A 26,825-nucleotide genomic window follows, 5' to 3' on the forward strand; every position below is an offset into this window, starting at 1 on the left:
GAAAATTCATAAGCAGGAAAACAATGTTATCTGCTTTCACTTATCCAGCTCTCTCTTTACAAGAAATATCTGCAAGTCTTTTTTCCATTTATAATTTGCTCATCAAGGGGCATATTTTTGACAGGCGGGGATATATCCATTTGGGACTGGAAACTTTGGGATCACAGGAAATTGTGAATTCCGCCTAGGTTTTCCAGAGTTGCTCTGTTGAGTTGCCTGTTGCTCTGCTGTTTAAAAGAGCAAAAATATTTCAGAATTATATTTCCAACATTTCAGGACATCCAGAAGGCAGGAAGCTGTTACACTGAGAAAAGCACTTTGTTCTCCTCCTGTCTCTGTGAGAAGTTACTGGAAGAAAAGTATACTCTGATTTTATTATTGCTTATATATTGGTCACCCCCTGACATCAGGGATTTGGGGAAGTGATGGGTATATTGTTCCATAAGCACAGTGCTTCAAACTGAACCACTCAACAAATGTGGCCTAGATTTAAAGAAACAAAACAGGGGCACCTGGGTGGCTCAGTTGATTAAGCATCCAACTTCGGCTCAGGTCATGATCTCACCATTCCTAAGTTTGAGCCCCGTGTCAGGCTCTGTGCTGAGAGCTCAGAGCCTGGAGCCTGTTTCAGATTCTCTCTCTCTCTCTCTCTCTCTCTCTCTCTCTTTCTGCCCTCCCCCACTCTTGCCCACGCACACTCTCTCTCAAAAATAAACATCAAAAAAAATTTAATAAATAAATAAAATAAAAAATAAAAACAGAACAAAACAAAACTGTAGGCAACAATACCAATGAACAAACTGTTTTCTGGGTTTTCCAATCCATTGGCCCTAAAATCTTTGAAACTTGCGAAATTGCTTCATTTCTTTAAGAACATTGTAATGCAATTCAAAATTACATACATACTCCTTGATCCATTCCAGTGCTAGCTTTTCATCCTATGGGTGTACTTCACATGCAAGAAATACTGTGCACAAAGCTATTCATTACAGTGTTATTTGTGATTGAAAAAAAATGTAAATAACCTTGAAAAGCATCAATCAAGTAGGGGACAAGTTAAATACATTGTGTGGTTCATCCACACCATGGAATATTATAAAGCACACAAAAAGCAGGGCACCTGGCTGGCTCGGTGGAGCATACAACTCTTGATTTCAGGATTGTAAGTTCAAGCCCCATGTTGGGTATAAAGATTACCTAAAAAAATAAAATCTTAAAAAAAGAAAGCACATAAAAATAATAAGCCCTAACATACTAAAATGGAAAAATCTCCAAGATATATCAACTGAATAAATGGAAGTTATGCAGCACTGTAAATAGTAAGCTACCATTTATGTAAAGAAGAGAAATACATTCATGTATAAACTCACAAGATAGCCAAGGAAAGATATGCAATAAATGATGCCTCTGAGATGAATAATGGAGGGAAAGGGATTGAGGAGTGGGGGGTGGGGGGGAAGGAGACCACAATTCTGTTATTGATTATCAAGTTTTAACACATGATAACAAGGCGCCTGGCTGGCTCAGTCAGTAGAGCATGCAACTCTTCGCCTCAGGGTTGTGGAGTCAAGCCTCACATTGGGTGCAGAACTTTCTTTTTTTTTAATAATTTTTTTTTTCAACATTTATTTATTTTTGGGACAAAGAGAGACAGAGTATGAACGGGGGAGGGGCAGAGAGAGAGGGAGACACAGAATCGGAAACAGGCTCCAGGCTCCGAGCCATCAGCCCAGAGCCTGACGCGGGACTCGAACTCACGGACCGCGAGATCGTGACCTGGCTGAAGTCGGAGGCTTAACCGACTGCGCCACCCAGGCGCCCCAGGGTGCAGAACTTTCTAAAAAAGAGAGAGAGAGAGAGAGATTTAACACATAACAATATAGTAGAAATAGTAACTAACACACATAGTGCTTACTATGTGCCAGGCATATTCTAAATACATTACATACTTTAAACTAATTTGACATACTCCTGTTAAACTATTTCACAAGATTATTAGCTACTTGAGAGCATAAATATGACTTAAGCATTTTTATATCCTACACAAATGCTAGTACAATATCACATAATAATGTTCTGAAGAAATATGTGTCTCATTCATTCGTTCAATATCAAATGTGAGAGAAACAAACTATCTTCATCATTTAGAGCTGACCTAAGAGCTTACTAACTTTTATGTAAAATTATCTTTTCATAATCAATTTGCTATGTCATAAAGTTAAGCCGTAATCCAAAAATAAATGACTCTGAAAATGTGGTATTATACATACGTGCAACTGTGGTTATTCCAAACACCTTGGACAATTCAAACAAATTATTGAAGAATTTCCTTTTACTTTTCATTCAAAGAGAAAAACTATATTATCAAAACACAGTCCCCTCCCTTTTTAAACCTTGACTTCAGGAAAGTATTTAAGTGTTTAAGAATAGACAGTCTTCTGGAGGCACCTGGATGGCTCAGTCAGTTAACCATCCAACTTTGGCTCAGGTCATGATCTCATGGCTTGTGGCTTCGAGCCCCGCATTGGGCTGTATGCTGACAGCTCAGAGCCTGGTGCCTGCTTCAGATTCTGTGTCTTCCTCTCTCTCTGCCCCTTCCCCACTCACATTCTCTCTCTCTCTCTCTCTCTCTCTCTCTTAAAATTAAATAAACATTACGGGGCGCCTGGGTGGCTCAGTCAGTTGAGCGTCCGACTTCGGCTCAGGTCACGATCTTGCGGTCTGTGAGTTCGAGCCCCGCGTGGGGCTCTGGGCTGATGGCTCAGAGCCTGGAGCCTGCTTCCGATTCTGTGTCTCCATCTCTCTCTACCCCTCCCCCGTTCATGCTCTGTCTCTCTCTGTCTCAAAAATAAATAAAATGTATTAAAAAAAATTTTTTTTTAATTAAATAAACATTAAAAAAATTCTTAATAAAAAAAAAGAATAGGGGTGCCTGGGTGGCTCAGTCGGTTAAGCATCCGACTTCAGCTCAGGTCATGATCTCACTGTTTGTGAGTTTGAGCCCTGCATTGGACTCTGTGCTGACAGCTCAGAGCCTGGAGCCTTCTTCGGATTCTCCCTCTCTCTCTCTGCCCCTCCCCTGCTAGCACTCTGTCTCTCTCTGTCTCAAAAATAAACATTAAAAAAGTAATATAAATAGATAAATAGATAGATGATAGATAGATAGATAGATAGATAAATAGATAGATAGATAGATAAAAAGAATAGACGGTCTTCTGGGTGCCTGGGTGGCTCAGTCGGTTAAGCATCTGACTTTGGCTCAGGTCATGATCTCATAGTTTGAGTCCGAGTACTGCTTTGGGTGAGCCCTGCTTCCCTCTCTGCAATGCAATTCTCTCTCCTTCTCTCTCTGCCTCTTGCTCATTTGCTCCATCTCTCTCAAAGCAAAACAAAACAAACAAACAAATCATAAAAGAAAAAGAATAAAATGTCTCCTACTAAGTTATATGGGATCCAGTATATAAAGTGCTTATGTCAGGCCTGACCCATCATAAACCCACATTCAAATGGAGCTATTTCTCATTTCTTATTTGGAGGTTTCAGGCCATCATGGGAGAGAAAATAAGAGCTGGTCTCAATCTTGTCAACAACGGGGAAGTGCATCTGTACAAAAAATGAAGTGGACCATACGAATAGGAGTAGTTTTCCTCTTGACAAGTCACTAAAAGTTATCAATGCTGTAAATGGGCCTTTTTTCTGGTAGAAAAAAGAAAAAAAATTAAACCCTGATGTTTAGGTTCAAAACTTCTCTTATTCAATGTAGTTATTTATTTGAGTGCCCATGTGGGCCACACAGGCATTATGACAGGCAATTGTAGTCCAAAAGCTCATTTTATTAACTTTACATGCTCTATTTTTTGTCAATGGGATGTAAGTGGTGAGCTGCTAAGCTGCTAAGGCTGCTAAGCCAACCAGCACCCCTGGCCCAAGCTCTGCACTGTGGCCTGGTGCTCTCTGACCATTTCTTGACTCCTGCCAGACCCAGTTGTCCCCCAAGCCGGCCTCCCCTGAAACCCCCAGCTCTGTGAAGAGTCTCATGCCCAGTCTGGCTAAGCTTGAGATTCATTCCTCCTCCTGCCAACACCCACACAATTAAAAGGTCCTTAATCTTTTAATGTTCTTTGAATAAACACTTTATTTTCCAATAAAATTAAAAATAAGCCTTAAAAATATACTTTGTTGGGGCTCCTCAGTCAGTTGGGAGTCCAACTCTTGATTTCCACGCAGGTCATGATCTCACTGTGTTGCAGGATCTTTTGCCACAATACCCAGGATTCATTGTCTCACAGCTTCAAAGAATGAAGAGGTGGACACAAAATGAGCAGTAGGCAAAGGTTTATTAGAATATAAGATTAGAAAGGAAGAATAGTAGGAAAGCTCTCTTTACAGAAAGGGGACATTCAAAAGTAAATGCCCACGGACTACAGGCAAGGTCCTTGTTTTATAAGGTTCTGGTCAGCCCTCCCCATCCCTTCTCCCTTGTTCCTTCTACCCTTATTGGCTTGATACCTCTAGGTGCTGGGTTGCCCATTCCCAACTGGCTCCTTTCCATTGTGTGAGGGGTGGTCTATGGCCATACTTAGGTCTTTTGTCAAATTCCTGAGGGGAAACCTGAGGGGGAGTAGGTGGGGTCTGTTACATTAAGAGGAACCTTACACCTGAGGGGGTTTGCTGTGGTCAGACACTCCCAACATTGTTCCAAAATAGGTGTTTTTCCCTGCCCAGGAACCTCAGGCCCTAATCTTTCCCTCTGTGGCTACTGAATCCTATCTTCTGTATCAACAGTTCGTGGGATCAAATCCCGAGTTCGGGCTCCGCAGAGCCTGCTTGGGATGCTCTCTCCCTCTCTCTCTGCCCCTCCCTCACGTGCAATCTCTCTCCCTATTTTCTCTCTCTCTCATAATAAATAAACATTTTTTAAAACTACTTTTGTTTTGGGGCACCTGGTGGCTCAGTCAGTTAGGCCTCCGAGTTCGGCTCAGGTCATGATCTCACTGTTTGTGAGTTCGAGCCCTGCATTGGGCTCTGTGCCGACAGCTCAGAACCTGGAGCCTGCTTCGGATTCTGTGTCTCCTTCTCCTTCTGCCCCTCCCCTGCTTGTGCTCTGTCTCTGTCTCTCAAAAATAAATAAATGTAATACAAAAAATTTTTTTTAATACTTCTGTTTTGTTTTGTTTTGTTTTGTTTGTTTGTTTTTGTTTTGACAGAGAGAGCATGCACAAGCAGGAGAAGTGCAGAAGAAGAGGGAGAGAGAGAATCAAGCAGGATCCATGCCCGGCACAGAGCCCAACTTGGGGCTCCATCTCACTACTGTGAGATCATGATCTTAGCCAAAATCAAGAGTTGGACACTCAACTAACGGGGCCACCCAGACACCCCTATATTTGTTTTTTAAAAAAAGTTTTCTTCTGTTATGGACTAAATTGTATTCCCCCAAAAACCTGTATGTTGAGGTCCTAATCCCCACTACCTTAGAATATAACCTTATTTGGAGATAAGGTCTTTAAAGAGTTGAAATGTGTTAAAAGGAAGCTGTTAGGGTGGAGCCCTAATCCAATATGACTGGCATCCTCAAAAGAGGAAGCAGAGATACCAGGGATGTGTGTTCACAGAGAAAGGTCATGTGAGGACACCTGGAGAAGGCATCAGCCAAGAAGAGAGGCCTCAGAAAAAAATCAAACCTGCAGACACCTTGATGTTGGACATCTAGCCTCCAGAACTATGAGATATGTTGTTTAAGCCACTCAGTCTGTGGTATGTTGTTATGGCAGCCCTTGTAAACTAATACAGTCTACTATGATACTGTTTCATAAAAGGAAGCACATTTTAAACCACAAAGGACATAATTTCTGAATTATGTGGCTTTAATTTAAGAAAAAAAAAAACGTCCTGGGGCACATGCGTGGCTCAGTCAGTCAAACATCCAACTCTAGGTTTCAGCTCAGGTCATGATCTCATGATTTTGTGAGTTCAAGCCTCAAGTTGGACTCTGCACTGTCAGTGCGGTGGGATTCTGTCTTCCTCTCTCTGCCCCTACCCCACTCATGCTGTCTCTGTTTCTCTCGAAATAAATAAACTTTAAAAAAATTTTTTTAAAAACTTCCTTTATTCTTTTTTTTTCTGTCATTTTGCTACAGACCAGTGACAGCTCTGGTTTTAGTTTACTCTAAAATTGTTTTTCTTCTTAATTTTTCATTCACTTTTTTGCAAACTAAAAACTAACCATAGACTACACATGACCATCAACAATCCCAATCTAAAAAGGATATGTCACCTAACAGGCCCATTCACATTGTTAGAACATAATTTATAAATGTATCACTTGCTGTATAACAAAAGAAATCTTGTAAAGCATATTTCCTCAAATAAATAATAACCTTTTAAATTTACAATTATTAAAATTAAAATAGAAATATCTAATCAAATTATTTTCAAAATACTGTTGAATTATAAATTCATCATGAATTTTGGGAAAATTATTTATTTCGCTCTGTGGAGTTTAGACATTTCATTTAAAGTCAAGAGTCAGAAAACATTTCCTTTTTTAAAAATAAATTTTATTTATATTTTATTTTGAGAGAGAGAGTGAGCAGGGGAGGGGCAGAGACAGAGGGAAAGAGAATCTTAAGCAGACTCCACGACCCTGAGATCATGACCTGAGACAAAGTCAAGAGTTGTTTGCTTAACCAACAGATCCACCCAGGTGCCCCAAGAGTCAGAAAGCATTTCTTGTACATACAGCACTAATAGGGATTGTGGTATATTAATGAATTATTTAAATACAGAGATATCTTTTTAAAATAGATTTTCTACAACATTAACAGGAAGATTCACAACAAGCTACTTTGGATCTAAGAGCCTTAATCTATTCAAATATTGAAAGAGACTAATCTGAAAATGTTCTCATTGAAAACACACATTTTGTTAGAATGGGTTCAAGGATGGAGGAATCAATCGGTACTGAGCAATTCACAAACATGACAGAGAAACATAACGTTTTTAAGATTCAAACAAAGACTTGTTGGCAGCACGGGAGATGGTCTTGCTCTCTCTCTCTCCTACTGAGCACTTTTCATATTTCATAATTTCTGAATTTCCTCAGGAGTTCTGAGGGAGCGTCCCCAGACCAGCGGAAACGAAGGTGCCAAGAGTTCACATCTGAAAAGACTTTAAAGCACAGAAAAGAAGATTTTAAAATCAGAGAAGTAGGAATAGAAAACCCACAGGGTCATAGTAAAACAGCTTGCTGATAAGATTTCACTGCAATAAATAAAATGCAAGGGTAAGTGTTTAATATGAATTATTAGTATCTTACAGAAACAGATTATCTTTCCTTTATTTTTTTTACATTTATTTATTTATTTGAGAGTTGAGACAGAGAGACAGTACAAGTGGGAGAGGGGCAGAGTGAGGGAGACCGAATCTGAGCTCTGTGCTCAGAGTGCTGAGCCCAATTCGGGGCTCAAACCCATGAATCATGAGATCATGACCCGAGATGAAATCAAGAATTGGCTGCTTAATTGACTGAATCATCCAGGTGCCCCTGAAATGGATTATCTTAAGCAGACTTTTGAATTCTTTTTTCCCTCCCCACATACTTTTATTTGGCTTGGTTCATCCACTCATTTCTTCATTTGCTATAGAAATATTTATTTAGCACCTGTTACATATTGCCAGGCTCTATGCTGGGTACTGTGAGACTCCAGTACATATCTCCTGGCGGTGGTAATAAAAAAATCCAGAAAATTATTAATGTGGCAAAATATATGGAGGGAGGGGTGCCTGGGTGGCTCAATCAGTTAAGCAGCTGACTCTTGATTTCAGCTCAGATCATTATCTCATGGTTGGGATCTCTGGTTGGGATTCTCTCTCTCCCTCTTCTCTCTGCCCCTCCCTTCTTCTCTCAAAATAAATAAATAAACATATATATATGGAGGGAAACACAGGAGAATGGGAGACCAGAGAAAGGCATTCAGTGTGGAATAAGTAGAACAAAGTTAGAGTGAGAGACGACTTCTGGAATTCACATTCAAAGTAACCATGATTTGGGGTGCCTGGGTGGCTCAGTCGGTTGAGCGTCCGACTTTGGCTCAGGTCATGATCTCACAGTTCGTGGGTTTGAGCCCCACATCAGGCTCTGAGGCTCTGTGCTGACAGCTCAGAGCTTGGAGCCTGCTTCGGATTCTGTGTCTCCTTCTCTCTCTGCGCTCACCCCCCCACCCCGCTCACACTTTGTCTCACTCTGTTTCTTAAAAATAAATAAATGTAAAAAAAAAATTTTTTTTTAACAAAATAACCATGAGTAGGAATTAGCTAGAGCAAGGTGTCTCTCAACCTTCCATATGCATGGTAATTATCTGGGGATCTTGTTATATTGGAGATTCTGATTCCAGGTGTCTGGGGTGGAGCCTGAGATTCGGGATTTCTGAGGAACTATCTTCTCTGACAACTTGATCCAAAACAGTACCCAGCCCCTACCTCCATCCCTCCCTGTCCCTTTATGCTGTTTATTTTTCTATAAAAGTCTTTGTGAATATCTGATACTAAATATTCATTTATTTATATATCATATATGTGGCAACCCCACCAAAAGAAAAAAAGGAAATTGTCTGTGGGTCACAAAAAGTAATAGTAAAATGAAGAATAGATCCCAGATTTCTTTTTCCCCTATTTTTATTTTTATTTATTTTAACATTTTACTTATTTTTTTATGGGGCATCTGGGTGGCTCAGTCCGTTAAGCGTCCAACTTCAGCACAGGTCAGATCTCACAGTTCATGGGTTTCAGCCCTGCATCGAACTCTGTGCTGACAGCTCAGAGCCTGGAGCCTGCTTCGGATTCTGTCTTCCTCTCAATCTGCCCCTCCCCACACATGCTTGTTCTCTCTCTCTCTCTCTCTCCCTCAAAAATAAATAAAACATTTTAAAAATTGTTTAATACAATTGTATTTATTTTTGAATTGGTGGTGTATTCACATGGCTGAAGTTCAAAAAGCACAAAGATTACATAACCCTCAAAAGTCTTCCACCCTCCACTCTGATGTTCCCAATAGACAAAGTTGTTACCAATTGCCTACAAGTCTTTCCAGAGATAGTCGAGGTATATTCAAGCAAATACATGCATACAATCTCCAACATCACCGCCCTACTCCTTCTTTAACCTAAATGCTAACATACAGTCTACTATTCTGCATTTTGACTTTTTGTTTCTAACATATCTTGATGATTGTTTTTGATCAGTATATGGAGAGCTTTCTCGTTCTAACAGTGGAGGGGTATTTTATTCTGTGACATACAAAAATGCAACCCTACTGAGGGGCATTTATTTGCGATTCTGCAGTGAATAACATAGTACACATGTCATTTTGCACATGGGTGATCTGTAGGATAAAATTTGTAGAACTGGGATTACTGGGTCAAAGTCATCATGCACCTGTAGTTTTAATAGACATTGCCAAACGGTTCTCCATAAAGTTTCACCCAGCAGCAGCTGATTTTCCTACACCTTCATTAACACCATGTGAACAAACTCAGTAACTTTTGCTAGGCTCTTGTGTACAAAAAGTGCAGTTTTAATTTGCCTTTCTCTTACTATGAATGAGTTTAGGCATCTTTTCATATGTTCCAAGGCTATTTGTATTTTCTGTTCTATGAAATGTTCATTTCCTTTCTTTCTTTTTTTTTTTTTTTTGATTTTTATTTTTTTATTTTATTTTATTTTATTTTTTTTTGAGAGAGAGCGAGAGAGGGTGCAAGTGAGCAAGAGGCAGAGAGAGAGAGAAAATCCCACGAGGGACAGAGAGAAAGAAGAGGGGCTAACCCAAAGCGGGGCTTGTGTTCACCGGAAGCAGGGCACGAGCTGATCCGATGTGGGACTCAAGCTCACAAACGGCGAGATCATGACCTGAGCTGAAGTCAGATGCTTAACGACTGAGCCACCCAGGGGCACACACACCCCTTCTTTTTTTACTAGATGGTTGATCTTATGTCTCACTGATTCATAAAAGTGTACATTAAGAGAAGTTACCGTTTCACAAATTATGTTGAGATTAAACCTCTTTTCATATGTTTAAGAGCCGCTATATTTTCTCTACTGAACTGTTTATTTAGTTTCCTTCCCTTTTTCTTTTGGATTATTTTGGATCATTTTCTTTTTGATCTGTAGAGTCGACTTTTGAATTCTTATCAACAAGAATTAGTTTATATGGATGAAAGAAACTCATGTGCTTAAATGCTTATTAATAAAAGGATATTTATAGAAACCTTCAGTGGTGGGAATTTTGGCAATTCACTAGCATGGAAATTGGAAACAACTTCCAAACAGCTGCCAAAAGTAAAAGGTCAATGGTAAAGGATCTCTGGAAATACAAATAATTTACTCCATGAAAGTAAGATTATTTTTAATTCTAATAAGCAACTTTGTTGAACACTAGAAAAAAGGCCTTTTTCCTTTTCTATTGATGGGAGTGTAAATTGGTAAAAATCTTTTGGCAGGCAATTTAGCAAAATTTCTCAAACTAATTAAAATGTGTATTTCTAATAATTCTACTTCTAGAAGTTTATCCTAAGGAAATAATCACAGATGTGTTCAAGGGTTTAACTATAAGGATATTTGTCATGACACCATTTATAAATTTTTTTAATCAAGAAACAATCTAAATCTTCAGCAATAGAAAGTTGTTTAAAAGCCTTTTATATTGGCATTAACAATTTTTTTAATATTTATGGTCATAGAAAAATGCTCATAACATATTGCTAACTGACAGGTATTTAAAAAATAATGTATATAGTATGATCTCATTCCTAAATTCATTATTACATGGATATTTATGTAAAAATTTTTGAAAGTCTATAAGGAATTATTCCTCAGTGTTAATAGTTATCCCTGGATAGTTAGAATACATGTGATTTTCATTTTTTTTTTTTTTAATTTTTTTTTAACGTTTATTTATTTTTGGGACAGAGAGAGACAGAGCATGAACGGGGGAGGGGCAGAGAGAGAGGGAGACACAGAATCGGAAACAGGCTCCAGGCTCTGAGCCATCAGCCCAGAGCCCGACGCGGGGCTCGAACTCACGGACCGCAAGATCGTGACCCGGCTGAAGTCGGACGCTTAACCGACTGCGCCACCCAGGCGCCCCATGATTTTCATTTTTGACACTTTTTTAAAAATCTGTATTTTCTTATTGTTCTGCAATGGACACATATTCCTTATGTCTTTTTTTATGTTTATAATATTGCCCATGAAAAAACAGGTTCCAAAATAATATACAAAATGTTTCCATTGATATTTTAAAATACTATCTAAATATCTTGTCAGAAAAATATACACAGGACAGTTGACAGTGGTTGTCCCAAGAAAACGATCTGTTTGCACTTTCTTTAGAATTCTCAGACAAAACATATTTAAGAATTCTCCTATAGGGGGGTGCCTGGGTGGCTCAGTCACTTAAGCATCCCACTCCATTTCTGCTCAGGTAGTGATCTCTGGGCTCATGGGTTCAAGCCCTGCATTGGACTCTGAGCTGACAGCGAGAAGCCTGCTTGGGATTTCTCTCTCTCTCTCTCTTTCTCTGCCCTCCCTCTGCTCACACTCTTTCTCTGTCAAATAAAGAAACAATAAAATAAATAAATAAACATTAAAAAAATAATTCCTCTTAGGAAAAAAGCAAAAGAAAATTTCTGACAACCTATAATTGAAATACACACATAAAATATATATAGTATGATCCTTAGTTTTAGGTATACTAATATATATACATATATACCAAAAGACCAATAATAGATATGTCCCTAGGTGCTAATATTAGAAGTTGTATTTTCTACCTTTTGTTTGACCATATTTCTCACATTTCTACTGTAAATACTTGTTATTTTATAGTTTGAAAAAAGTGTTTTCTAGTTTGGTTTCCAATAGAAATAGACCCCCCCAGACAAGAATTTGAATGCAAGTGGATAATTTGAAAGGTGATTCAAAGAGACCCTGGTAGGAAAGTAGAGAAAGGAACCAAGTTTATAAAAGGTACATTATCAGGCAAGTTGCCACCCTGGGCAACTGGGGCTTGATTACGATGGGGACCCCTGGAAGACAGTATAAAAACCCCTAAGAGTTATCCAGTCAGAGAAGTAAAGGAGTTTCCCACTCACATTCATCAGTGTCTGATGGCTACATCCAGAGGGTGTTTATTCCCTGGCACTTACTGCCAAGCCAGCTCAAGTGCCAGAGAAAGCCCTCTGATAGAAACCATAGAATTGGCAATGAGAAATTAGATGCCCAGAAAATATGGCAGCACACCAACAGCATTGTCTACATATGATCCTTTTTTCTAACTCCAGAATGCTACACAAACTATTTGATTCTAGATTTGCATTTATCAGAAGCCATATTTATTGTATATTTACATGGAAAGAAAAGAAAAGTGAGGTTGTGTCACGCACCAGTTTTCAGAGGCTGTGCTCCATATTTTACTGGTTGCAGTGAAGAGTCAGAATAACATGGGGACTATTTGAGGGCTGCAGATCACAGAAGAGTCATCAAAAAGCAAACTCCAAAGTAAGTTATCAACCACTGCTTGAGGAAATTAACAAATATGCTTAAGAGGTATGTGAGAAACCACTCAGGACTCACTAAAGCTGACATGAATATCATTTCTTAAATGCTGATGTTAATAAAAATTTACACTACAGTAAAACAAAGTTACAAATAATCATACAACTGCACTTTGATATATCAAACTCCAGCTTTAGGGTGCTACTCAGAACAGCCAATAACCTCTTAAACAGCATCAAGAAAATACTGGCAAATGCAGCCTTTAGTAAAATTTCATAATTCTTATTCTCCAACAACAGCTTCTCAGAAAAATGATCCTCCTCTCATGGCCCCCACCTTCATTCCTCAAGCCACAGTAAAAAGATACACTTCGTCATGTGAGGGCATCAAAACTGACATCACACTGTATTGTGCACTTGAAACTAATATTGTATGTTAAGTATAATGGAAGTTAAAAATAATAATAAAATAGCCAAAACAAACCACACCACACCTGACATCACAAGTCATCCTGAATAAATTATGATATATCTATACTGTGGAATATTTATCTCCTGTTCAAAAGAATGCGTTAGTTCTAAATGCAAGGCTTAAGGAGAAGTTCCATAATAATAAAAGCTGACACCAAAAAGAGCACATCACAATTTATCTTGAATAAATTATGATATATCTGTACTGTGAAATATTTATCTGCTGTTCAAAAGAATGAGTTAATTCTAAATGTAAGGTCTAAGGAGACGTCCCGTAATAATAAAAGCTAACACCAAAAACAGCACCTACCGTGTACCTGGTCTAAATATTTTACATAGATTTTTTACTACTCAAAAAAACCTTATGAGTAAACACTAATGTTTTGACCATATAGATAAGAAAACACAGATAAAGAAAGGTTAATTTGCTTGCCCAAGTTCACAAAACTCATCAGTGGAAAAGCTGGGATCCGGTTCCAGAGCTTGTACTCTTAGGCTCTGTGTAACATAGAGAAATGGGCACAGTGTAATGCCATTTTTTTTTAAGTTTATTTTTACTTATTTTGAGAGAGAGCAAGCAGGGGAGGGGCAGAGAGAGAGGGAGACAGAATCCCAAGCAGGCTCCGCACTGTCAGCACAGAGCCCGACGTGGGGCTGGAACTCACAAACTGCAAGATCATGACCTGAGCCAAAGTCAAGAGTCCCACACTTAACCTACTGAATCACCCAGATGCCCCTCATTCTTTGTTTTTAAAACCCTCCTACGTGTAGGCATATTTATATACGCTTGAGAATAATGTGGAAGGAGACACACCTGGGCATCTGCATTGGTTACTTCAGGAAACAAAAACACAGAAGGATGGGAGCCTGGGGGAGACACTAAGTCATTGTTTATATATGATTCTTTGAATTTTCTAATGACAAGCTGGTATTACTTTGGGGTTTTTAAATATCTAAATAACTAGTTTTCAGAGGAAGAGAAAATTTCACTGCATCTTATGAGAGGGATTCAAGTGGGGCTTCAGCCTCCTGCCTGAGTGTCTGAGGTGATAAAGTGCCCCTCCCCCCCCCCACCCCAGTGATGGTGAACTCAGACTAGGTCTGAATCTGAAACAGGAAGTCACAGGGCAGCCCCAGGGGTTCAAGAAGCACAGATCTGAACATTCCAGGGCTAAATAGTGAAACATTTGCATGTTTTGCCTGTGTGTGACTGTGGGTAGGTGTTTGTATGTGTGTATTTGCTTAAAACACTGTTTTTTCTGAAATTCGGGCTTCTGCTTTGATGAATTTGTTACATTATAACCATTCCCAGTTATGAGGCTGATGCAATCAATTTGCAGAGTCCACAAAAGGATATCTTGAGTAACCAGCAGAGACACCTGAATCACACCCTAAGAATCTTTATTCTAGCAAGTAATGAGCATATAGAAGTCTCCCCAAAGAGAGTTTTCAAGTGACTATTTCTACAAAGACTCTAATTTACCACAAGCTATCTAATTATCTTCTTTTATAAGTAAGGATTCAAGATTCAAGGACCTTCAGGAGCCTCTAGTTTAAATTCTAATGAGATACTGTATCACAACCTTGAGAATCAAGAATACGGAGGACAGTGACAGTGCATGTTTATAACGCACCTATACAAGATAAACATGGTGGCTAGACAGACAAAGAAAAGATAATAATAGTTGACATTAACCCAAGACCTGCTTGCTAGGTGAATCAGTGTGCTAAGCATTTTACATGGATCTCCTTATTTAATCCTCATGATAGCTCTGTGAGAAGGTATCACTATGATCTTGAGTTTATAGATTTGGAGACTGAAATCTAGAGAAGTTAAGTAACTTTTACCAAGAAATACAGATAATAAGTAGTAGAGCTAAGATGTGAGCCTAGGTAGTATACCTTGCGAGTTTAGCTTCTATAATACCCTGCTTCAGTGAATCTATCTATCATTCAGAACTACATACAGATAAGGTCTCTTCTCTGGACAGTGCAATGCCTAAGAAACAGACACTGAAGTCAAACTGTCTTAGTTCAGACCCCTTCCCTGCTATATACAAGCTGTATAGCTTTGAAAAAATTACTCAACCTCCCTGGACTTCAGTTTCCTTTCCGTAAAATGAGAATAATGTTGGTACCAACCTCACAGACTTGTAGAGGATTAAATAAATTAATGTCTATAGACTTAATATTAAACAAGATAATACATGTAATGTATATAAAGAACATTCCTGTTCATAGTAAACACTCAATAAATGGCAGTGTTATATCAGTCACTCCCAGAAATGCCTCACATTTTCCCTTGAAAGGGATGTGTTGAGGAATGTGTCTTCCAGTTTCTGTGTCAATGCTAAGTAAGTATATTTTAAGGTGATAAAGCAACCCTTAAATCTGGCACTACTGTTTACTTGGAAAAGGTTGAGAATAAATACAGTATAAACCAAGCCCTTTAATTTCAGACCTTTCTTGGTCTGCAAAGCTACATGATTTGACTTACTTGGAGAATCCAGATTTTGCGGGGAGAATGACTTCTCCAAGGAGTTGGATTCTTTTTGCTCCATTTTCTCTGTGGTTGAACCCAGCTTCTCTTTCTTTATTTCTCTTTGCTTGTTCCGTTCCTCATTTTCAATCTGGTTGGTATGAACTTGGTCAGATTCTTCCAGCATCAGATCTTTTTTACCTCTGACAGCCCAGTGCATTGACTACATTAGTTAAAAGTAAGCACATAATATAAAATCAATATTATATAGTATTCTATATTTAAAGTTCAATGTGTGGTAAAACCCGACCTACTATTACAGTGCTGATTGTTAGATTTGACTATTAACCAGATATTAATCAGTTAACCCATGTATTAATTAATTAATCCTCACTAATTTAAAAGACTAATGATATAAGGAGATATCCAAACCATGGCAAAGAGCAAAGGGACCTGCATCAGAGAGATTTAAAAAATGAGACATTTCCACTGAAAGTTAAACATAGAATTGCCATATGACTCAGTGATTCCATTCCTAGGCATATACTCAAAAGAACTGAAAAGAGGTGTTCAAAGAAAAACTTACTAACGTTCAAAGCAGCACTATTCACAACAGACAAAAGATATAAACAACCCAAATGTCCATCAGTTCCAGTTCATGAGTGGATAGACAAAAATGTGTTATAGCCATACAATGGAATATGATTTGGCCATGAAAAAGGAATTAAGTACTACAGGGTGGATAAACCTCGAAAACATTATACTAAGTAAAAAAAGGCCAGCCACAAAAAGCCATATATTGTATGATTCCACTTGTAAGAAATATCCAGAATAGACAAATCCTTGTAGATAGACAGCCGATTAATGCTTACCAGGAACTGGGAGAAGGAGCATAAGAAATGATTGCTAACAAATACAGGGTTTCCTTTTGGGATGATGAAAAAGTTCTGGAACTAGGTCGTGACGATGTATGAACAACATTGTGAATGTACTTAATGATGTACACTTTAAAATGGTTAAAATAGGGGCGCCTAGGTGGCTCAGTTGGTTGAGCATCCGACTTCAGCTCCGGTCATGATCACTGTTTCCGAGTTCAAGCCCCACATCAGCGGCCTCTGTGCTGACAGCTCAGAGCCTAGAGCCTGCTTCAGATTCTGTGTCTCCCTCTCTGTTTCTGCCCTTCCCCCACTTGTGTGTGCACTCTCTCTCTCTCCTACTCTCTCTCTCAAAAATAAACATTAAAAAAAATTTTAATGGTTAAAATAGGGGCACCTGGTCACCTCAGTCGGTTAAGCATTCAACTCTTGGTTTCAGCTCAGATCATTATCTCGCAGCTCATGAGTTTGAGTCCCATGTCTGACTCCATGCTGACAGCATGGAGCCTGCTTGGGATTCTCTCTCTCCCTCTCTCTCTCTGCCCTTACCCTGCTTGTGCTCTCTCTCATTCTCAAAATAAATTAAAAAACTAACTAAATAAATCAAACAAAGGTAAGAAACAGAGTTACTTTCCCCCATTCACCCTATTGTAGTATCTTTTTAAATGTTGTGTCCTCTACATGTATTTCCTATTAAAACATTTAAAATTGGGAAGATGGGTGGATGAATGGAATGATGAATAAATGAATTCCAAGTGAGAAAGAAAAATTGAGTTTGCTGTGTCAAGAATATTTCAAGTAGAATAACTAACCCTGGCATTAACCAAAATAATAACCATAACTGTTTCTTGAAACCTCATTTGGATATTATGGGACTCTATTCCTGAAGCACTCCTGAACAGTGTCTTACTACTTGTGTTACTCAAAAACCCAAGGAAAACCCATAAGCCACATATTTAAGCAAGTTTAAAACCCAGAATAAAGTTTTTTCCTGATTCCTGATATCCAGGATATTGTTTTCCTGACAGAAAGAAAAAAAAAAGCGAAACACAGAAATCAAAACAAAACAAACTTTTCTGAAGTTCAAGGCCTATGAGAACCATGCCAGGAACTACAGAAGGGGCCGCTGCCATGCTGTACTTGTGCGCGTGATTCAAGGGGCGGCATACTTTTCATCTTCAGCACACTTCTGAAAGTCGTTTTTTTTCAATGTTTATTTAGTTTTAAGAGAGTGAGAGAGAGCGCATGCACACGCAAGCAGGAGAGGGGCAGAGAGAGGGGGGCAGAGGATCCAAAGCAAGCTCTGTGCTGACAGCAGAGAGCCCAATGTGGGGTTCCAACTCATGAACTGCGAGATCACGACCTGAGCTGAAGTCTGACACTTAACCAAATGAGCCACCCAGGCACGTCTATCTGAACTATCTTAAAATACTGGGGTTGCCAACTTCTACCTGCGGGCACCATTTTATTTACCAGTTTTTTTTTAATTTCTTTTATGTTTTAAATTTTATTTTTGAGAGAGAGAGAGAGACAGAGCACAAGTTGGGGAGGGACAAAGAGAGGGACAAAACCCGAAGCAGGCTCCAGGCTCCGAGCTGTCAGCAGAGCCTGACGTGGGGCTCAAACTCACAGATGGTGAGATCATGACCTGGGCCAAAGTCAGAGGCTCAACAGACTGAGCGACCCAAGCTTCCCTTATTTACCAGTTTAAACAAAGCAACATAGGAAGGAGGCTCTGAGTATTGCATGGGGATGTGACCAGCTTGGTTCGCCCAAGCAAACGTTGCTAGGCAGGGGCCAGGGGTTCATCAGAGAACAGCTTCTTAAAAGAGCTTGGAGAGATACCACAATTTCTTATCTCCTCTCTCAGGAGCACTAACGTTGACCTCCCAGGAAGGAGCCAGGAGAAGCACCTCAACAAGAAGAAAGGGAAAGTGCAAAGGGGTAAAATGCCTTCTTGGGACCTTTTTATTTATTTATTTTTTTTTTTTTTTTTTTTTTTTTTTTTTTTTTTTTTTTTTTAAGGAAACTCTGTGCCCAACATGGGGCTTGAACCCACAACTCTGAGATCAAGTGTCGCATGCTTTACGGATTGAGCTAGCCAGACGCCCCCCTTCTTGGAATCTTTTAGATAAATCTGTTCATCATAACTTTTTGATACAATTAGGAGTATTGATGGCATGGTGTTAATGAATAATAGGCCACAATGGTCATTAGTGGTCATTAATAGCATGATCTCAATTCTATTAAAAGGTAAATATATATATCCAAATATAGATACATAAATATATGTATATTCATATGCATATACATAAAATATAGTTACAGATATAGATACATAGACAGACTGGAGGGCAGCATAAGTTTGCATATAATCTCTGCTTTTGTATAATGTTCAGTTAGAACAGACTGCCTTCTAAACTGGCTCAGAAGGTGCTGAATTGCACACTGTTTCCCATCTGATGGAGGATAGAGTAGCCACCCAGGCATAATAGGAAGCTTCCCTAGTAGTCTGTAGCCAACTGGACTCACCACAAGGGCACCGCGCTGAGCCCAGGAACCCAGAAACAATCAGTAGACAAATAGACCCACGTGAGGGTAACTGGCAGTCCCAACAAGCTCTCCCAGAAGTAATCAATTTGTCAAACAATCAATTCACTAAAAATCTGTTTCCATTAACTCTTTATAAGATGTATAGCAATGGATATGACATGACAGTTACAACAGTTTATAAGAATTTTTCCCAGCACTTTATTTTGATTGTAGCCTTGCTGCAACCATTTTCCCACAGCCACTCTAAAGCCATTCTGCCATGTATTTCAGAACTAGAGGGAGAACCATTCATATCCTGGATTCCTTGGGGTAAAACCATTTAGCATCACAGCAGTGAATTTCCCTAAGATCCTTTGAGTTAGAAAGGTCTCTGTTTTCAGATTACCCCAAGACCCAAAGGCTGGGATAACTGAAGACCTCTCCCCATATCCCTTTATTTAAAATCCATATCGGGGCACCTGGGTGGCTCAGTCGGTTAAGCATCCGACTTCGGCTCAGGTCACGATCTCACAGTCCGTGAGTTTGAGCCCCGCATCGGGCTCTGTGCTGACAGCTCAGAGCCTTGAGCCTGTTTCAGATTCTGTGTCTCCCTCTCTCTCTGCCCCTCCCCTGTTCATGCTCTGTCTCTCTCTGTCTCAAAAATAAATAATAAAAAATGTTAAAAAAAAATTTTTTTTAATAAAACCCATATCACATGGGGTACCCGGGTGGCTCAGTCAGTTAAGCATCTGACTCTTGGTTTTGGTTTAGGTCATGATGTCACAGTTCTTGGGTTCAAGTCCTACATCAGACTAATATTACTCCCACCAATTCTTACCTATCCAGAGGGATTGTATTGTTTACATAAAAAGCAGAAACACAGGGTTGGTGATGTAAAGGGTAGGGGTTTTATGGGATTTAACAATCTATAACTGTATAGGGCAAGCAAACATGCAGATGTTTTAGCTAAATGTCACCTAAAATTTAAACCATTAGTTATAATCATTTTATTGTCATATGGCGTATGTAACATACCTAACCCAACTAGCCTAATGGTGATGTTTATCTACAAAAGGAGAGATAATGGTCTATTTAGAAGGTGAACAATATTAGCATGATAATTGTTGTTAATTCTTCTACATGGTGAATGTGAAAGGATGAACAAACGAAATGCATGCACATTGAAAGCAACAACTAAAATGTTATACACAGATGAGGCTTTCACGTGGAGTAAAGACTGTAAGGATTAGAACAGAAAAGAATGAGAGGAAATAGAAAGTCTATCAAATGAGTTACAAAACATGTGAAACTTGATATAGGGGATTCACTGAGGAAGAGAAACAAAAGCAAGCACCCTAAACAAGGTTTAGGGGTACCTAGGTGGCTCACTAGGTTAAGCATCTGACTTTGGCTCAGGTCATGATCTCGCGGTTTGTGAGTTCGACTCACAAACCCCGCGTTGGCTCTGTGCTGACAGTTTGGAGCCTGTAGCCTGCTTCAGATTCTGTGTCCCCTCTCTCTCTACCCCTCCCTTGCTCACGCTCTGTCTTTCTCTCTCAAAAATAAATAAACATTACAAAAAGTTTTTTTAAGGAAAACAACAAAGTTTAGCCCTAAGAGGACTGTACATGAAAAAAATATCACCGTTGATTTAAAGCAAAAAGATACGCATCTTATCATTTTTGTTCCATTAATAAAAAAATCTCAAACCATATACTGGCTCAGCATACTGTTTCAATTTTGCTGACAAGACAAATGATTCAGCCAGTAATATCTAAAATATTATTATTGTGGGGTGCCTGGGTGTCTCAGTCGGTTAAGTATCTGACTCTTGATTTCAGCTCAAGTCATGATCTCACAGTTTGTGGAATAGACCCCTGCACCAGGCTCTGTAGTGACAGTGTGGAGGCTGCTTGGGATTCTCTCCCTCCCTCTCTCTCTGCCTCATGCACATGAACACTCTCTCAAAATAAATAAACATTAAGAAAAATAAAAACAAAAAATAAAATAAAATATTATATTATATTGTAAGACTTCAAACAGTCCATAGTTAACCTAAATTCAAGGCAGAAATGACATGTTTGGAGACAGAAAATTAGCATTTAAAGGAAAGACATTGGCAATATAAAGGAGAAATTTGGAGAAAAGTTTCTGAAAAATCCACAGCTAATTTGATATTAGTGGTTAAAATTAAATAACAGAGTTCAGTAGATCATCAAGAAAAGAAAAAAAAGCACATTGTAAATCAAAGCGTATTAGCATAGCAAGGGTCACTAATTCAATTGCAGTTACAACGTGTCATACTCAGGAGAATGGAAATATGGTTATGTGGAGATGGTGGAACAGTGTTTATTTAGTCAGTGTCAACAAGGAATTTTGGATATACACAATGGAAAGGAAAAAACTCTTATTTTTGAGTATGTGAAGTAGTTACTATTTTTTTAAAGAATCTAGTTATTTTGTGTATATACTCAATAATCATATGGTTAATCCTTCATAAATAATTAAACTACTTGAAACAAATCACATGAATATATAACTTATTCCAATATGAGATGAAGAAAACAGTTTACATTTTATGTAGAGTGGCTTTCAACTATATACACTTTGAGAGTTTTGCAATGTTTTCCCCATTATGTCAAAGACTCTCCCTCACTACTATAGGTCTTTTATCAGTGAAAAAACAATTTGCTTGTCTTTTTTAAATAAAAACTGTTAAGAAGGAAATCTAAATGACCGAAGGGGTGTAATTTAAGAGATGTGAATCCCTTTATAGACTAATTCTATCAAATGTCCCTAAAGACTTGCCTAAAAAGTAATTTGTGTACACACACACACACACACACACACACACACACACACTGGAATATTACTTGGCAATCAAAAAGAATGAAATCTTGCCATTTGCAACAACATAAATGGAACTACAGAGTATCATGTTAAGTGAAATAAGTCAGTCAGAGAAAGACAAATACCATATTATTTTACCCATTTGTGAATTTAAGAAACAAAACAGATAAACATAGGGGAAGGGAAGGAAAAATAAGATAAGATAAAAACAGAGAGGGAAGCAAACCAGAAGAGACTCTTAAATACAGAGAACAAACTGAGGGTTGCTGGAGGGAAAGTTCGTGGGGGATGAACTAAATGGGTGATGGGCATTAAGGAAGACACTTGTTGGGATGAGCACTGGGTGTTATATGTAAGTGATGAATCACTTGGTTCTACTCCTGAAACCAATACTATACTTATGTTAACCAACTTGCATTTAAATAAGTAAGTATACATATAATAAAGTAACTTGTGTATTTTAAGTCTCATGTCATAGAAAAATGTCCCTATTTTAAAAAGCTGGATAATAAGTCATACTTGAGAATGTAGAAAAATTTTTAAATCATTATTTTCTATATAATATATAAAGGTCAATGTAAGAACAAAATAAGTATATAACATGGTAATTATACTTATTTTTTTTATATTTAGGGTTTTTTTTTTTTGAAAGAGAGAATGAGCATGCATGCATATGAGCAGTGAAGGGGCAGAGGGAGAGAGAACAAGAAAGAGAGAGAGAGAATCTTAAGCAGGCTCTACCCTCAATGCAGAGATTGATGCAGGGCTGGATCCCATGACCCTGGGATCATGACCTGACCCAAAATCAAGACTCAGACACTCAACTGATTGAGCCACCCTAGGCCCCTATATTTAGTTTTTTTAATAGCATGAAGAAAGAGAACACAATGGTTTAAGAAGTCTCTCTGAACCTATAACAATAATAAGCTTAAAATAATTTACAGTTTTCTTTAATTAATCAAACTCTGTGTTTTACAGAATTCATAAACCTTGACAAGAGAACAGGTTGATATCAACTAAAAAGATGGAGGAGATTAATTTGCATTGGTTCAAATTCAGCAACTTGAATATGAGCAACTGGAGAAGCACAGTTATCAGAATGTGTAAAACAATAAATGATAATGAGGACTGTATATATTGAATCATACAGCCAATGAGCTCTTGCAGTCATGAGCTCTTCTGGCACTGATCCATTGAATTTTCCCTCACAGAAGTTTGTGGACACTGAGTTATATACAGATTCTACCAGCTTCTTGGTCTCCCTCCTTTACTTATTGACTTCTTGAGCTCTTGTGTGGGTCTAATCCATGGGAAGCCTGAGCTTCATAAATTCACATCATCCTGGAGAGAAACTTACTGTTTTCACCGAATCACTCAAAGCTTCCCACTGCTGGAATGGCATTGACATCTGGCTCCTTCGCCAATGGTCATACCGGGCACGACTCTCTGTATTAGTCAGAATTTCCTTTGCCTTCTGCAGTTTCTGAAAAGTCTCCACTGGAAAACAAATCAAAAGATGAGCACTTCTTTCCTGGAGGAGTTATTTTAAACTCCCAAGCAAACTGATCTCACTGGAGTATGTCTCTGTTTTTTACTCACTGTGTGACCTTGAGCCAGTTCACCTTTTCAAGCTTTAGTTTCCTCTTGTGAAGTGAGTCGTAAGGACAAGTGAGATCATGTATGTAAAGTGTCTGACTCACAATTTAGCCACTCCTTTTACTGAGCTCCAGTGATGTGCCAGATGCTGTTACAGGTGCTAATGACACAAGTGTGAACAGTATGCATGAACTATTTAGTGGGACTGACATTTATAAACATTTTCAAAATTACAATTTTATCTACTAGGAAGAAAACTACCTTTTCTAGTGGTAGTTATGAGGAAGGGCAGTGATCAGGCTAGAGGAACATTGTAAATGAAGACTCTAAGGCAGGAAAGAGCATGGTGATTTAGAAAAAGTAGAGGATGCCAATGTGGCTGGAGGACACAGGGCTAGAAAGAACAATGAAGAATGGGGCTGTGGACTAGACAAGGGCCTGATCATCCAGGACTTTAGAGGCCTAAGGATTCTGGTCTGGCTTTTTGTTGTAAGAGCAATAAGAAGATATTGGGAAGTTTTAAGCACAAGACATAAAATGGTAGGTAGTTGATAAGTGGTAGCTTTGTCAATGATCTATTTGACCAGATGGCATACAATAGAAACCATTCGTGTCCCTTTTGGAAACACTTGGAATGTCTCTTCTGCTCCTCAATGAAGTTAAAACTTTCTCTCTCTCTCTCTCTCTCTCTCTCTCTCTCTCTCTCTAGTGGAGCTGGATTATTTCCATTGCAGCACCTTTTTTTTGAGTGAGAGAGAGACAGTGTGAGTGGGGGAGGGTCAGAGAAAATAAGAAAGAAAGAATCCCAAGCAGGCTCTGCATTGTTAGTGCAGAGCCAGATGCAGGGCTCGAACTCACAAACCATGAGATCATGACCCAAACTGAAATCAAGAGTAAGATGCCTAACCAACTGAGCCATCTGGGTGCCCATGAAGTTAAAACTTTCTATAGAACAGTATATAAGATCAATACACAAAAATCAATTGTGCTTCTATACAGTAGCAATGAGCAATCTGAAAAATGAAATTAAGGAATTCCATTTACAATGGCATCCAAAAGAATAAAATACTTAGAAAAAATGGTATCAAAAGAAGTGGAAGATTTATATGTTGAAAACTATAAAATACTGTTGAAAGAAATTAGATATCTAAATAAATAGAAAGACATCAATATTCATGGATCAGAGGACCTAACATTGCTAAGATGGTAATACTCTCCAAACTGCTCTATAGATTTAATACAATCTCTATCAAAATCCCAGCTGCCTCTTTTTGCAAAAATTGACAAGCTCATCCTAACAAATCCATATGTACATGCAAGGGACCCAGAATAACCAAAATAATCTTGAAAAATAAAAATAAAGTTGGAAGAATTCACACTCCCAATTTAAAACTTTTTACACAACTACTCTAATAAAAACAGTGTGGCACTGGCATTAGACTAAACATAAATAAATGGGATATTGAGAGTCAAGAAATAAACCCTCAAATTTACAGTCAATTTGTTTTCTACAAAACTACCAAGATCATTAAATTGGGGAAAAAATTGTCTTTTCAACAAATGGTGCTGGGACAACTGGATATCCACATATAATAGAATGAAATTGGATCCCTACCTCACACCATATACAAATACTAACTCAAAATGGATCATAGACTTACATTTGATCTTAGCCAAAATGCCAAGAAGTGATAAAATGCGTCATAGATCTAAATGTACAAGCTAAAACTATAAAACTCTGAGAAAAAATATGGTAGTAAATCCTTGTGACCTTGGATTAGGCAACAGCTCTTTAGACATGACACCAAAAGCACAAGTGCAAGCAACAAACAAATGAAACAAAATTGTACTTCATCAAAACTGAAAATTTTGTGCTTCAGAGATCATCAAGAAAGTGAAAAGACAAACCATGGAATGGAAGAAAATATTTTCAAATTAGAGATGTGATGAGGAATGTATATCTAAAATATATAAATTCTTACAACTCAATAAAAAGACTAAGAGCCTATTTAAAAATTAGTAAAGGAAATGAATAGACATTTCTCCAAAGAAGATATACAAATGAGCAATAAACACATGAGTAAATGTTCATCATTAGTCATTGGGAAAATACAAATCAAAACCACAGTGAGATAACACTTCATAATCACTAGAATGGCTAAAATAAAAAGATAGATAATAACAACTGTTGGTGAGGATGTGGAGAAATTTGAAGCCTCATGCATTGCAGGTGGGATTGTAAAACAGCATAACTGTTTTGAAAAACAATTTACCAGGGTCGCCTGGGCGCCTCAGTCAGTTAAGCGTCCAACTTGTGATTTCGGCTCAGATCATGATCTCACGGTTTGTAGGTTTGAGACCCATGTCAGGCTCTGTGCTGACAGTGCAGAGCCTGCTTGGGATTCTCTCTCTCTCTCTCTCTCTTTCTTCCCCTCCCCCATTTGTTCTCTCTTCTCTCTCTCAAAATAAATAAACAAAACAAAACAAAACAAAACAAAACAAAACAAAAAATACCCAACAGTTTACCAGTTCATCAAAATGTTAAACATAGAGGGCGCCTGGGTGGCGCAGTCGGTTAAGCGTCCGACTTCAGCCAGGTCACGATCTCGCGGTCCGGGAGTTCGAGCCCCGCGTCAGGCTCTGGGCTGATGGCTCAGAGCCTGAAGCCTGTTTCCGATTCTGTGTCTCCCTCTCTCTCTGCCCCTCCCCTGTTCATGCTCTGTCTCTCTCTGTCCCAAAAATAAATAAACGTTGAAAAAAAAATTAATAAAAAAAAAATGTTAAACATAGAGTTACCATATGACCCAAAAATTCCAACCCTAAATATACACCCAGGAAAAATGAAAACATACACCCACACAAAAACTTGTATATGAATGTTCATAGTTACACTATTTATACTAACCATAAAGTATAAACAACTCAAATTTCCATCAGTTAGTAGTTGGATAAACAAATGCATATATATATTTTTTTATTTTAGAGAGAAAGTGCAAATGGGGGGAGAAGGGCAAAGGGAGAGAGAAGGAGAGAGAGAGAGAGAGATGCGGGGCTCGATTCCATGACACTGGGATCATGACCTGAGCTGAAATCAAGAGTCAGACACTCAACCACTGAGTCACCCAGGTGCCCCTGTGGTATATACATTTAATGAAATTATCACTCAGCCACAAAATAAATTAAGTACTAAAACATGCTACAAAATGGATGAGACTTGAAAACACTATGCTAAATGAAAGAAGTCAGTCACAAAAGGCCACATATTGTATAATACCATTGATATAAAATATCCAGAATGGATGAATCTGTAGAGAGAGTAAGTAGATTCATAGTTACCAGGGGCTGGACAGGGGAAAATGGGAAGTAATTACTAATGAGTACAGAGTTTCTTTCTTTTTCACAACAACCTTATGAGGTGGATATTATTATTATTATTATTATTATTATTCCCATTTTAAAGAATCTAAGGCTGAA

At 38.4% G+C, this 26,825-nt stretch overlaps 1 protein-coding gene across 3 annotated transcripts in view; it reads right to left on the minus strand.

Moving 5' to 3' along the window:
• Positions 1-4,115: 4,115 nt before the first annotated feature.
• Positions 4,116-26,825, minus strand: part of DNAJC12 (DnaJ heat shock protein family (Hsp40) member C12) — a 41,600-nt gene continuing 18,890 nt past the window's right edge. The window contains exons 3-5 of one of the 3 annotated variants that reach the window (XM_045437563.1): positions 23,113-23,252; positions 15,517-15,721; positions 4,116-4,289 (exon numbers count right to left, since the gene is read on the minus strand). In XM_045437563.1, the coding sequence (XP_045293519.1) occupies positions 4,276-4,289; positions 15,517-15,721; positions 23,113-23,252 (359 nt within the window). In that variant the 3' untranslated portion in view covers positions 4,116-4,275. Of the gene's footprint in view, positions 4,290-6,892; positions 7,168-12,444; positions 12,568-15,516; positions 15,722-23,112; positions 23,253-26,825 lie in introns of those variants that run through there. The other 2 variants (XM_045437561.1, XM_045437562.1) reach the window with 2 other exon arrangements.

This window comes from Leopardus geoffroyi, chromosome D2, assembly GCF_018350155.1.
Source record: "Leopardus geoffroyi isolate Oge1 chromosome D2, O.geoffroyi_Oge1_pat1.0, whole genome shotgun sequence".
NCBI classification, from domain to species: Eukaryota; Metazoa; Chordata; class Mammalia; order Carnivora; family Felidae; genus Leopardus; species Leopardus geoffroyi.